Source organism: Acartia tonsa, chromosome 8, assembly GCF_053477335.1.
Source record: "Acartia tonsa isolate MP-2025a chromosome 8, ASM5347733v1, whole genome shotgun sequence".
Classification (NCBI taxonomy): Eukaryota; Metazoa; Arthropoda; class Copepoda; order Calanoida; family Acartiidae; genus Acartia; species Acartia tonsa.
In genome coordinates, this window is record NC_137267.1 from 10,963,164 (window position 1) to 10,976,887 (window position 13,724).

At 30.6% G+C, this 13,724-nt stretch overlaps 2 protein-coding genes across 6 annotated transcripts in view; both read left to right on the forward strand.

Moving 5' to 3' along the window:
- Pkc53E (Protein C kinase 53E) overlaps positions 1-5,984 on the forward strand; it is a 72,925-nt gene extending 66,941 nt beyond the window's left edge. For 4 of the 5 annotated variants that reach the window (XM_080169026.1, XM_080169028.1, XM_080169027.1 and 1 more), the window contains 4 exons: positions 1,909-1,969; positions 2,601-2,703; positions 3,228-3,320; positions 3,788-3,927. In XM_080169026.1, the coding sequence (XP_080025152.1) occupies positions 1,909-1,969; positions 2,601-2,703; positions 3,228-3,316 (253 nt within the window). In that variant the 3' untranslated portion in view covers positions 3,317-3,320; positions 3,788-3,927. Of the gene's footprint in view, positions 1-1,908; positions 1,970-2,600; positions 2,704-3,227; positions 3,321-3,787 lie in introns of all 5 variants that reach the window. The other variant, XM_080169029.1, reaches the window with a different exon arrangement.
- Positions 5,985-9,683: 3,699 nt separating this feature from the next.
- On the forward strand, positions 9,684-12,699 carry LOC145325985 (uncharacterized). The gene is made up of 6 exons (XM_080169040.1): positions 9,684-9,832; positions 10,426-10,510; positions 10,865-10,952; positions 11,330-11,412; positions 12,125-12,226; positions 12,502-12,699. The coding sequence occupies exons 1-6, from the start codon at positions 9,789-9,791 to the stop codon at positions 12,652-12,654; spliced, it is 555 nt and encodes a 184-aa protein (XP_080025166.1). The 5' UTR covers positions 9,684-9,788; the 3' UTR covers positions 12,655-12,699.
- The last annotated feature ends 1,025 nt before the right edge of the window (positions 12,700-13,724 follow it).

Genomic DNA, 13,724 nt, shown 5'->3' on the forward strand with positions numbered 1-13,724 from the left:
TTAGGGAATTTTAATAGAAATAGAAGAATAGAAGCATATTCTGAACCCTTTTTTCGTCAAATCTAAGGAGGAACATTTCTAGCAGACAAAAGTATTGTTTACTTTCGACTCAAGCTGATGTGGATTCTTAAGAAATTATAGACTCGCTACTCGATAGTGAGGCAAAATTATTTTTGTGAAAAATCATCCAAAAGCACATTAAAAATCTACAAAAATTAAACAAAATCATATGTTAATAACCCTTTTAAGATTTTATTTAATTTTTGTAATTATTATTCGATTTTGGAGGATTTTTCACAAAAATAATTTTGCCTCGCCAGCGAGAAGCCAGTCTAACTTTTTTTTTAAGAATCCACCTCGTTACTAAGCTTTCAAATTTAAACGAAATTTTTGGGCAATTAATTCTGATTCCGCAAAGCTTTCTACTAAGAAAATATACTGTTTACAGCTGACTTTTAACTATGTATAAAATGAAAAAAAAACATGCATTCGTAACAAGATGTGTACAAAATTTTAACCAATGAAATTAAATGTATGTACCGATGCGATTCTCCTATTGGCTCAATTAGACATTCCTTCTCTTTCTTAGTACCTTTATTGGAATTTTCAATACAGTATAAATACAATATATATATTCCAAAAGTACATAAAATATATATGACTTATAATTAAAATCATTTGACATGAAAATTTAATTATTTTTTTAAATTGCAAATATTTTTATATAGAATTTTCTAGAAATTAAATCTTTTATTGCATTCTTTTCTTTCATTTCCACTATTTTAATTTGAAAATAGTTTACCTTCCTCTATCAAATCAAACAAAGAAGTATCTGACCAAAATTTTCCAAACTATTCCTGGCATTTTGATACATTTTCCTCTCTGTTTGTTGTCTTTTAATGAAATTACAAGAAAACTTTTGACTTTAATATGCCATTTTCTCGTCTTAATCCGTAGCAATGGGTATTAGAATAAATTTCGGTTGATTCTCATGTTTGTAAAAGACATTCTGTTCTTTTATATAAGGGCTACTAGCGGCTGCGCCCCGCCCATAGCATCAAGGGGCTCTCCATTCGAAAGGGTAAGAAGGTGGTAGACTAGGAACATAGCCTAAAACCATCTCAAGGCTGAAATCTTAAATTTAAATGCCCTAAAACCACCAAGAGAACCTATGTACAGCTTCCCTAAAATGGAGAACTCAATCTGTGTACAGTTATCTTAAGCTTCAGACAAAATAAACCTTACTACTTTATATAAAAGGATATATAAAGAGAGAAATATTACTTTTTTCTTCAAAATACAAACTGGTTTTGAATTATGAAGAAAGTTATTTCTTACATAGGTTCACATTTGTTCAATTGCATCTAACTTTTATAAACAGTCTTATATGAAAGTCTTTTTCAGTTTATTTCGAGGGGTTGAACTGGTTTGATTCCGGTCAGAATAAAAGCTAAATGTGAAATACTTAAACAATAAACTTATTTTGGATCTACTGCAGTTGACTGTAAAATATTGCTGGTAAGCAATATTTCCAAAAATCTATGAATTTTGAAGGCTGATAGCTGCCAAACGGCTATAATCTGGAATAGCCAAGATCCAATTATGCACAGGGAAAGCGTTACTGAAGAAAAAACGCGTAAAATAGGTCTTTTTTGCGCATTTCTCTGCACTGCGAGGTAATTATGCATTATTGATTTATGGCTATTCCAGATTATTTGTAGGCCTTCTTATGCCGCTTAAAATAGTGTGCGGGCATGATCTGTACGTTCAGCCGTTTGGCAGCTAGCAGCCTTTAAAATTCATTTTTTTGAAAATATTTTTGGAAATATTGCTTACCAGCAATATTTTACCGTGAACTGCAGTAGATCCCTTATTTTATTAAAAATCTAATTGATAATTCATTTCTAGACGCATTGATTGGGAAAAGATTGAAGCCAGAGAAATTCAGCCACCTTTCAAACCTAAAATCGTAAGTAAAACTAATTTTCTGTTATAATAGTTTAATTAGATGTGTATTTCATTTAGTGTTTAAGCTTTTTCCTTAAAGTTCTTAAGTTTTTTGTTCTCATTTTGTTTCTTTCCTTTAAAAAAACCACATTTTTATTAATGTTTTTTTACAGTGCACGTTTTTTTTGTATTTATTGCAAATTTTATTTCTTTTATGTTTAGAGCTTGTGTAAAATTGAAAAGCTTTGATGTTTTGTTTTTGTTCAATTTCATTCAATTTGTAAAGACACTTCAAATATTCAATAACAATACTTTTTATATAAATATATTTTATTTGAATATTTTATGAATTAAGTGCAAATAAAAACTGTTTATTTTTTGTGTAATATTTTATTTTACCAATTTTTTTGTAGATAAAGGGCAAAGATATAAGTAAATGTGCGTATTCTTTATTTTTTTAATCACTCAGTTTTGCTAGCCCAGGCTATTGACCCCTCGGGGCTGACAGAACTAGTTTTAATCCTATAATTTTTCATTTTAATATCTGCAGAAAGCTGTCTATAATACGATGCGATAAATAACTATTCACCATAAGCTTATTAACTTATATCTTTAGTCATTTGTAGTTAATTTTATTTTTATTTTCCTTGTAGAAAGACCCTAAAAAGGGGGAGAATTTTGACCCCCAGTTTCGGAAGATGAGACTGGACAATACACCTCCGAACCCGACATCCAAATATATTCTTGACCATCTTAAGGAAATATATCCGTCCTAATTGAAAAGGAAGAAGCCAAAAGTTTTAACCTTTTATTCATTCCTTTTTATGCACATAAAAACTTCACTTTTATAAAGATTTATCGGGTATAGTTCCTTTCGTGATATCGCCTCTTAAGGGGCCTTACATCGTATTTTCACAGTAGCTTTTGATAGGTTATTTCAAGTTAGGTTAGGTGATTACCCCGCAGAATTGTGCTATTTGCCTCAACAGGGCTTATAATTAGGAGAAAAGTTACTTTGAAAATATGACGAAACGCCTCTTAAGAGGCCACGCCACGAAAGGGACTATAGCCTATTTATCTTTTTAAATCCTAAATCATTGTCTTTTAAACTTTTTTTAGTTAGCCTATCAGTTTAATATTTAAAAGCATTTTTTAAAAACTTTTTTTTGTTATTGTAGTTATTTTAATTTTTTTTCTAGAATGTAATGCATGTAAATGTTTTAAACCTTTTTTTTAAATTTCTAAACAACACGACCTTACGGATGTGTGGTGGTTCAATTAGGGAGATGAGTTTGAAGGCTTTAGCTTTGTGAACCCAGCTTTTACTACAACTAAGGATGACGAGTATACTTATATCACTCCATTATGAGAAGGTTTTTAGTTTTTTTTATATTTTATTTTTTGCATGGCATGTAGTATAGTATATAGTATAGTTGAGTTTAGAATTTTATGTTTTTTTTTAAAAGTAGTATCAAATATATTTGAAACATATATTATACATATGAAACTCAAATGTATTCTAAAAATTCATTTCATCTAATCAAAAGTTTTTTTTTAATTTAGAGTCTGTATGTCGGTACCTCACAACGTCTGATTGTCTTATTATTAAACTTGGCATGATATCTTTAGATTTTGCCATTATTTTTTGAGTTATAACGTATTCAGAGGTGCATTCTTAAAAAACTTTTTCCTCACTAAAATCAGTTTGCCTGATTTTAGTGAGGTGAAAGTTTTTTTAAAGAATTCAGCTCTGAATTTAATATACAAAAACTACACCTACTTTTTTTACTTTGATCTACTAAAAGAATGAAGTATTAATACTAATTATTCTTTTTTTTAGCGGCACAGAAAAGATGTTTCCAACTTTGACCGTCAGTTTACCAGCGAGGCTGTTGACCTCACCCCAACAGATAAAATGTTCATGATGAATCTTGACCAGAATGATTTTGCAGGATTCTCATATCTTAACCCTGAATATATTCAACATGTTTAAAAATATTTTTAAGAATAACTTTTTAAGAATAATAGTTTATTATGTTTTACCTAAAATTTAAGCAATTGAATTATACAAGATGGGTGGATCTTGACACTTTTTGTAACTCAAAATCAAAAAACCTAGTTAAATTATAAGTAGAATTAATTTTCTTAGGGCATCAGGAGGTGTGTGTAAAAATAACAGAGAATAAACTTTTCTTTAGAGATTATCAAACTTCTTTTCCCTGTCTAAAGCTTGTGTTCGCCCTAGACTGTATTTTTTTGTTTTTCATAGTGTTTAATGAGGTTTCAGTAAGTGTCATATCCCCTTATCAATATCTGTCTCTTAATGTCCCCCTATGAGAGAGAGAGAGAGTGTGTCACTATTTTACAGCGTTTGAACATTTTCCACAAATTTCTAAATGTCTTTTTCCTTGATATATTTGTTCAAAATTCATATTTTTCGTATGCAAAACTAAGGAAAAATAAATGTTATTTTTACTATATAAATGGGTTCTAATTGCTGTACCCTTTTATTGTTTCGGTAATAATATTAATAAATGTTTAGTATCTACTAGTGCTGTTCATGGTAAAATGTTCCTGAGCTGGATCTTTAAATCATTTTTGTGGTGATCAAGATCGGGGTGAGCCAACTTTCCACCAATGAAAGCACAGCATTTTATGAAATGCCGCGCTGTGATTGGCTGAAATTCGGCTCACCCTGATCTGGCTCACCACTAAAAGGATTTAAAGATTCAGCTCTGGTAACATTGAATTCATAGAGTTTGAAGATAATCGTTACCAGGAACATTTCACCGTGAATTGCACAAGATCCAATGTTTAATTTAAAAGAATATTAACATGAATAGCAAACAGAAATATCCAGAGACCTTTTCACCTTTAAAGAAGTATATTTCCCTTCTAAATATTTTTATTTCAACAAATATTAAAAATTGTTTTAATTATGAGTGCCTAAACGTATTAATATTATGGATTGATATACTTTATTTGTTATTGTCTAATTGGCTATTATAGCAAAGATACTATATAACTGTATTGTATGTACGTTCTCAGATTATTTTATGATTATATCATATGTAGTTTCCACCTTTAAGCCTTTGGGTAAACCCAGGCCTAGCTATTCTAACAATCAATTCTACAAAAAATCACGAAACCTTTGAAAGTAAGGTGGATGTAAATCTTATTTTTTCATGTAACTGAAGAGGGGTCAGTAAAAAGGGAAGGAAAAGGGAAAGGGAGTTGTTTAACAGAATCACATTCCCTTTTCCCTGGGTAAACCGATATTTTTATATTTTTTATTGTATAAATTATTGAGTTTCTTATATAGCAAAAAGTCCTTTTAATTACCATTTCTTTGTAAAATTTAGCATTGTAAAATTTTTATTGCTGCGCTACTTATGAAAGCCGTCATATTGTTTCTTGTTGCCATTTTTGTTGCATACCATATTTTACATTTATTGTTTTAAACATTTTTAAAGATAGCTTTTAGAAATAATATAATATATAATATTATGATTATTATTTAACTGAAACCTGTGAAAATTTTCCTAATTTTAGAATGTTGTACATTATGATGTGCCAAAATTGAGATGTATTAAATGTTTTGTTAGTAATTCTTGTATTTTTTCATCTCAAAGTCTTATTAATTTTTTGTATTGAAAATAACTTTTGTTATTTTAATAATTATACTTAGAAATAGTGAAAATATGCAATTTTTTGTTCAGTGCAATATTTTATTGTAAAATCTGCAAAATTTATAATAATTAAAATATGAACATTTATCTTTTTGAAAATTGTGTTTTAACTAATTTTTAAAAATTACTTAGTTAAATTAGAATACCTCTAATAATTATATTTTTAAACATTCCATTAACCAAATAAATTAGTCTTAGATCAAGAATTTAAAATAAAAATATAAAAAGTCCTTAAGATAAATTAATTTTTTGGGCATTGGATTATTTAGTATTTAATTTTGTTATATTATATAGAATTAATTGTTATGTATAAGTCTTTTTATGAAAATATATTTAATTATTACATAATGGAGTTCCTACTACCTACTAGAATATTTAACTTGTATTTTGCAGCAAAGTAACTCTTTAATTCACCTTGTTTGTTCGTCCGACAGGTTAGTAGGATCTATGTTTGTCAGTCTGCATGAAATTTTATGTTTCTTTCACAGTTTTCCTCGAATTTTCAATTTATTTTTAATATTTTTGAGAGCCCAAGTAGCAGAATAGCTATGTATCGCATCGTATAATAGACAGCTTTTCGCAGATATTAAAATTATCACTGGTATTGATTTTATGATTTTTATTTTAATATTCGTGGAAAATTTTAGAAAAATTGTCTTATCAGTATTGATGAGAACCGGTTCTAATCACGCGGAAATTAATCAGTTTTGAAGCCATACGTAAAACGTTTTTTTCGCCAAAACTTGTATCGATGAATTTAAGTCATAATAATGTATGGGGTTTGTATCCTTGCAGTTGCAATTGTCTATTTATATAGATATAAACAATCTAATAATTAATATTTAAGAGTAAGAAAATAGATGAATGAAGGCCGTTTTATTAAATCTTTGCAAGTATCATGTTTTTCGCATGTTGGCCGCCAAATTAGATTAACTTCTAATCAGACGGTGACATCAGCCGACAAACTATATATAGAATATGTAAAGTCAGCTGCCCTGATTTTTATGCATCAATAACCACCACTAGACCGTTTGATTAGCTGTACCTGCTATATTTTCTGTGTGGGAACCAGTCGCAAAATTATCCACAGCCTAAAATTTTAGTCACAAGCAGGCCGCCTTTGATTAAACGCGGATATCAATGCTTACATACAGACCTAAAGTGTAAATTTATCTCCAAGTGATTATATTTTATAAAAACTTGCATTACATAATTATATATTTAGAAGATGGATAACTTGAGCAAATAAATATATATTTGTTTTCTGATAAACAAAGTGCATTCATGTTAGTGGCGTAAATAGGAAGAGTCTCAACAATCAACTTTCTTCCATGGTTCTTTCTATCTAAGAAACTCCCCTACGTCCTGAAAAAAGACCTTTAAGAACAGCAGCGACCTTAAGGGATACTTTTAATTTATGTATACCACCCAATTATGATAAAGAATTTCCCCTTATGTAGATTAAAATGATTGGTGAAAAATGTTGACACTGCTAGTTTTTAAGCCAACTAATGAGTTTCTAAAAATTTTGGCACTGTTGTAATTTACATCCAATGTCGCTGATGAAATGTCTGTATTATGGCAGCTCATACCAATAACGAAATTAATTCGGAAGAAATTCACGAAAACTACACGTGTTTTTCAGCTGTCGTTGGGGGGCAACACATCGTAAAATTGACGACCTCTCCATTTGCCCCCCAAATAGTTTTTTAGATTTATTTTGCTTGTTGGTTATACCTTATTCCTGGTATTATGGTGGAACGAAATGGTTCTACTTTAGATGGAGGCTTGTAAAAGATTTTTTACCCGCCATTTCAAATAGCTAAAAAAAACCTTAACAGAACAAAAAATGAATTTTGTCTAATCTAGAGAACCATTAGTACTGTGGGTATCAGGAGGAAGGTGGTATTGGTCTATAAAACAGTTATATTAAAACTAGTACCCAAAGTTTAAAAAAACACATCCTTTCTCATATGTCGGCCCAAAATCTTTGGAACTTTTATTAAATCTTGATTTCCTATTTTAAATTAGCCTTTTCAAACTTTTCAACCAATAATTTTAATTTACAGAAAGGAATGTAGAATTTATCGCCAATTGTCTAAAACTAGCATTAAAATCCTAGATAATGGAAACAGTATATCAGTGAATTTTGATTTCATTGCATACCCTTGTAAACTAAATTTCTTTGAATTATATTTTGCAAGTAAACATTTGCAAACTTTGTTTGCATATTATTCAGACTTTTGTGATAAAAAATAAATCATTAGTAGAACGAATGTGTACGTACACAGAAACTTATCAAAAAGTCAAAGATAATCTCTGATAATTCGATTCATTTCCGTCGAATTAGAACAGGTTGTTCTTTTAAAAATCTTGATTTTAAGTTTTCACGGACAAAGAAAAAAATATAGGATTAATTCCTGTTTTGTTGGCCCCGAGTGGTAAATGACATTTTCCCTGTTTTCCATGCGTTTAAAGACAGAAAAGTACTTTGGAATTTTGGACAATAAAACAAAGTTCAATGCTATCAATAAATCTGTTAGAATATACGAATCCATGAAGACGTAGCTTATAATATAAAATGAATAAAATGTAACAAAAAATATAAATCCTGATATAAAAGTAACAATAATCTCTCTCTGTCTGTGTGTAGTGTGTACCTATAACAGCTGAACCGATATATTTCTCCTTTACGGTGTAGCTTACTACAGGTCATATGGGAAGGTTTATAACTATTTTGGATACCTGGAGGATAACGACGTGCAGGATCACTAATGAACAGCGTTTCAGAGCCGTTTGATTTTGGTGCGGCTCCGGCTCCAGCTCCCGCTCCGACTCCGACCTAAAATCAAGAAAAAAATGGGGGAAAAAATATCTTTTATTTTTGACTTTTGAAGGTTTTAAAAGTTCAATTTTCGATAATAATGGACTTGAAAAAAACTTAAAAAGGGCATTTGCACATGACAAAACAGAGTTACCAAATTATAATTTATAAAAACTCTCTTTATATATCTAGTCTGGAGCCGGAGCCGTTTTTTAACGAAAGTTACGGCTCCGGCAAAATATGGTGGCTCCACGCCTCCCGGCTCCGGCTCCGAAACACTACTCCTGAAACCTGAACACCTACCTTGAATAAGTGAAATTTTAATATGTCATGTAAACACATTAGGAAATATCAATACTGGAATATTCTGATATGACGTCATTCGGCATACCTTGGCTAAAAGTATTTTAATTTATTCCCTGTTTTATATGCACTATAAAGAGTTTCGATAGCTGGAGACCTGGAAGATCAGGACCTGCAGGATTATACATGGAACCTGAAATTAACTTGAAAGCCTATATTTCATATGAGGATGTACTTCAATAGGATATTTTAGTATTTTGGTAACATAAAAAAAAAATATTTTTGCTCTTTACCTGAATGACCCTGCAAGGTTTTCTGGTATCCTATACCGGCCAGGATGGAGATATTAAAAAAAATAACGCTCTTTTGTGTATCATTTCCATAATTGAAAAGTCACCTAGTTAAAGCCCTCTATTTTTTACATACGGACAATGAGAAAGAAAATATACGGAGTAAATAATGATAAATTTTGTATGGACAATAATGAAAATTAGTTTTTTCCTACAATGCTAGCTTTGGCGAATTCGGCTTATTTTGGTTTCTGTGGACTATTGGATACCTTTTAGTTAAAAATCCTAAATAAACTTTAAGTTTAAACAATAAAAAAATAATTTTGAGATAAGAACAGGAATATAGGGACAAGACAATGGGCATTTTTTCTAGTTAAATGGTTGTAAAAACCAGATTTATCCAGATAATTGAAAGAAAATAGAGTGTACAACTAATACAGAAAATAAGATATGAGAAAGGGTTCTAAGAATGAATATGTATGCCTTTTGGAACATTAAGATAAAATAGATCAAAATGTTGATTATTTTGGTCTGCTAGAATCATAATAAATTCAGCGCAAGTGTCTAAACTTACAAAAATTGAGTTAGTTCTAGTACCCAAAGTTAAAAGGATGAATTTAAGATCCATTATCCCATCCCTATATATCTGGATAAGAAAACAGTATTTAAAGTGAGAGTTGTTCCCAGTTAGACTGAGTTGCCTCCTTGTTGTACAAGAAATAACAAGTCATCACAATGAAGGTTATTGCTGTCCTTGCCCTTATCTTCGCTGCCTCAGAGTAAGTTTTTAAATTATCTCAAAAAACGCGCGGCTAGAGCTAACTACACAGTAAGAACACACTTCTTTGTAAAAAATATATTTCGCTTTATTCAAGCCTTCTCAATTCTATAAAATAATAACCATATTTGCAAAAATTCTTAAGAAAATAACAAGCTTCATACTAGTTAAAATTAAAATTATTTTTAAATTATGTTTCCAGTATGGCTTCTGAACCGATTAATATCCGCTGGATTAGAATCAGTCCTGAGCTATACTAAAAAAATATTTAAAGCATAAATTATTATAAACATTTATCCACCTTATAATTTTTCATTTTAATTTCCGCGGGAAAGTTGTCTATAATATGATGCGATATATAACTATCTTTCTTTAAAAATGATATCATAGTCCATTAAAATCTTTAGTCTTTTTCTTTAATCTTTAGATATGGAATTTAAGCTAATTCTTTTCACATAAAAATAATTTGAATTAAACCTTTAGAAAAAAATAGTTATTTGAAATTTTGGATCAATTTTAGATTTTCAAATAAAGATCTTTGCTCAATAATAGGGCTATCAATTATTATAGATAATAATATTATAAATATTTCAGGGCTGCCATCACTTGCGATGACTGCAAGGAATTCTCAACAGCTATGCAAGGTTATCTCATGAGCGAAGAGTCTGTTAATGAACAAGTAGGTTTATATGATTATTAGCGGCTACGCCCCCAAAATCTAGAGGCATTTGAATACCCGTAACCTAAAACTTGCCAAATACTTTCATCTAAGTTAAGGCTATGTAGATTTTAAACACTTTTAATGCTTTGTATTCCTATCTTAAACATAAAATGAGACAAAACCCGAAAAACTTAATCACCCCCTTCCCCAACCCCTCATCATTACTGATTAAAGTTAAGAAATGCTAAAAAAGAATTGATGTGTATTTGTACAAGGAACATGGATATATTCTTATTTTCTTCACTTTCCTACTAAAGATGTTTTGAAACTTGAAAGCGTAGTATCTTTATACATATATTCTAACGTATTCAGGTTGGTCTTCTGGTAGCTTTCCTGTGTCCCCAGGCTGAAGATGTTGCCCAGTGCGAGGAGGGTATCCCTGCCTACTGGCCTGCCTTTGGTAAGATCAATATATGTACCTGTCTCAATAGATGTGTATATCTACACACATATTAGATTGGGCAACCCTACTATCATAGCAATATATTTCATTATTCTTTTAATTCTTGCTTGTATAATTAATTATAATGTAAATATAATTATGGGATCCTAATGATGGGTTAAAATTATCGTTATAATTACTACCAATTATGATAAACAAAAGTATTCCAAGATTATTCAGACTAAATATATTGATTGTAGAGTTTGAAAATGCTAGTTTGTACAACTCAATCAAAATTTAATTAATGTTCCAATAACCAACAGCATAATTTACTTGTCTTATCCAGATTTTTTTTAAAATCTGAAAATGTTAATTTTAAAATATTTTAATTCTAGCCGCTGCTATGTACCCTGTTTTCCTTGAGGCTGAATCTGTCTGCGGCCAGATTGGTGCCTGCAGGAAGAGCGCCTACCAGAAGGTAACAAACTTCAAAATATTGTGCTTTACCTCAAAGTATCTAACTATCAATAAATCCCCTCCCACTTATTCTTTTTTTTAAATTGTATAAAAGAGGGAGTTTTTTTTTTGACTTATAATACAGGGGTGCCTAATCCTATCCCTACGAGGTCCATACCTACAAAGTAGTCAATAAACCTAACCTAACCTGTAATAATAAAACGACAAACACTTTGTGGGAAAATTATATACTTATGGAAACCTTTTTTAAAAGTTTGTTTCATTTCTAGAAACTCTTTATAAAAATAAAATTGATGAACTTTTTAATGAAGAAAATTTACTTTTTTCGACATGAAGTATCTTTAAACTTTACTCAAAATAATAGTTATATCTCCTTTTTATCAAATGCTTTGCTAAGATCATAAAAGTTAATAAGTAATAACTCCTGAACTGCTAGAGTTATCCATTTGAGAGTGGATTCTAATATGTCTAATGTTAGTGGTTTTAGGCTATTTACTGTCCCCTTCTCACCTCTTTGATTACAGACCCTAGATTCTATGGGGGCAAGGCCAAAGTTATAAAGATTAAGGGCTTTTAAATGAGCTAAAAAATTACTTACCAAATGCACTTATAAACTTGTTTTAATGAAACTATTATACAAAGAAATTGTTTTAATATATAGAACATATTTAGGCAAAAACTTAATTTTTTAATAATGTCTGTAAATATTTCAGGTTATGGAGCCCACTTGTGACGAGTGTACTGAGGGAGTAGCTGCTGTCGCCAATGTTATTGGATCTGAGGGAAAAATTGTTGAGATCGTTGACTTCCTTAAGGTAAATAATACTTAATGTAAAAGTAACAGAATCTGTGTCTGTCTGTCTGTACTGAAGGATCTCTGTAACTGCTGGACCGATATGGTTCTCCTTTTCTCAGTTCCTGGGGAGTTTTATAACTAGTTTTGAGTAGGATACCACCCTCCTCCAAAGAGAAATCGGCACTTTAGTAAAATGTCCCACGCTCCAAAGAAATTTATATTTTTTTTGAAACTAAAATTAAAAGTGGGGGGGAGGGTACAACTTTTGTGTTATTTAATTAAATAATTTGGCAGGGTGATGGATACTGCGCTGGATCCGGTGACGAGAACTGCGCCGCCGCCGTTGACATGCTGATCCCTCCTGCTATGCCTGCCCTGGCCGCCGTACTTGTTGAGAGATCTGAGCAATACTGCTGCGAACTCTCCACCTCTGGTGTCTGCTGTTAATTAATTAACTTTTTATATTTTCAAATAAAAGTATTACCATGAAAATGTATTTATTGATGCTTTATTTCTTATGTGTGGCTTGGCGCCCCTGGCATTTGTTATTTATGACATTAAAGACGGTAGACCCTCAACTTTCCATTTTAGTTCTGAAGGGATGTAAATACAAAATTTGTGGGGGTGTATATTTTTTTCAAGAGTTATTTCTCTTGGGAGGTTTGAGGTACCTTCCCTGGACCTATATTAAGCTGGTCCAGCAGTTAGCGAGATCTTAACCTAAGGATGGAAACACAGATAGACGTCCTGTTACTTTTATATGAGGATTACAGCCAATGTAGAAAAAATTAAGACACATTACAAACTTTCCCAAATTTTGTATTACTTTTGAGGAACATGATTCCAGTTACGTCATATTTTTCTTTCCCGAAAAAGGGAAGGGGGGAAGAAAATCTCTTCAAAAGAGATGGGGAAAACCCCCTTTTCTCCCATCTCTTTTTTCTTCCCCCCTTCCCTTTTTTTTCTTTCCCCCTTCCCTTTTTCGGGAAAGAAAAATATGACGTAACTGGAATCATGTTCCTCAAAAGTAATACAAAATCGGGAAAGTTTGTAATGTGTCAAAAATTAAACCTCTTCGATCTTTTTACAAAAAAAAAAGATTACACATTTATATTTTTAAAGCTAGTTTTTATATTTCATAAAAGACATTTTACTACAATTGACAGAAAAAAAACAGCAATTAAAATTCAGAAAGTATACAAAATTATCTTTTTTTACTTTTATTAGTTTTTTTTTATAAAATTCAAATTGGAAGATAACATGACGAGTTGTGTTGAAATCTTTTTAGATAATTAGATTCCATTTTAAGATTATAAAAATACATTTTTAAAGTACAAAAATTACATTTCAATTTTACAATTACAGGTGCTAAATAAGAAAAAACCTTTGTTAATAATAGCAAAGGTAAAGCAAAGTTAAACGTAAAGAAAAATTTGTCTTTTCCTAAAGTCTGCCCCTGACTCTTTATTAAATTTTTATTTGTCAATGTATCAATGATTTTATAAGGATATGATATT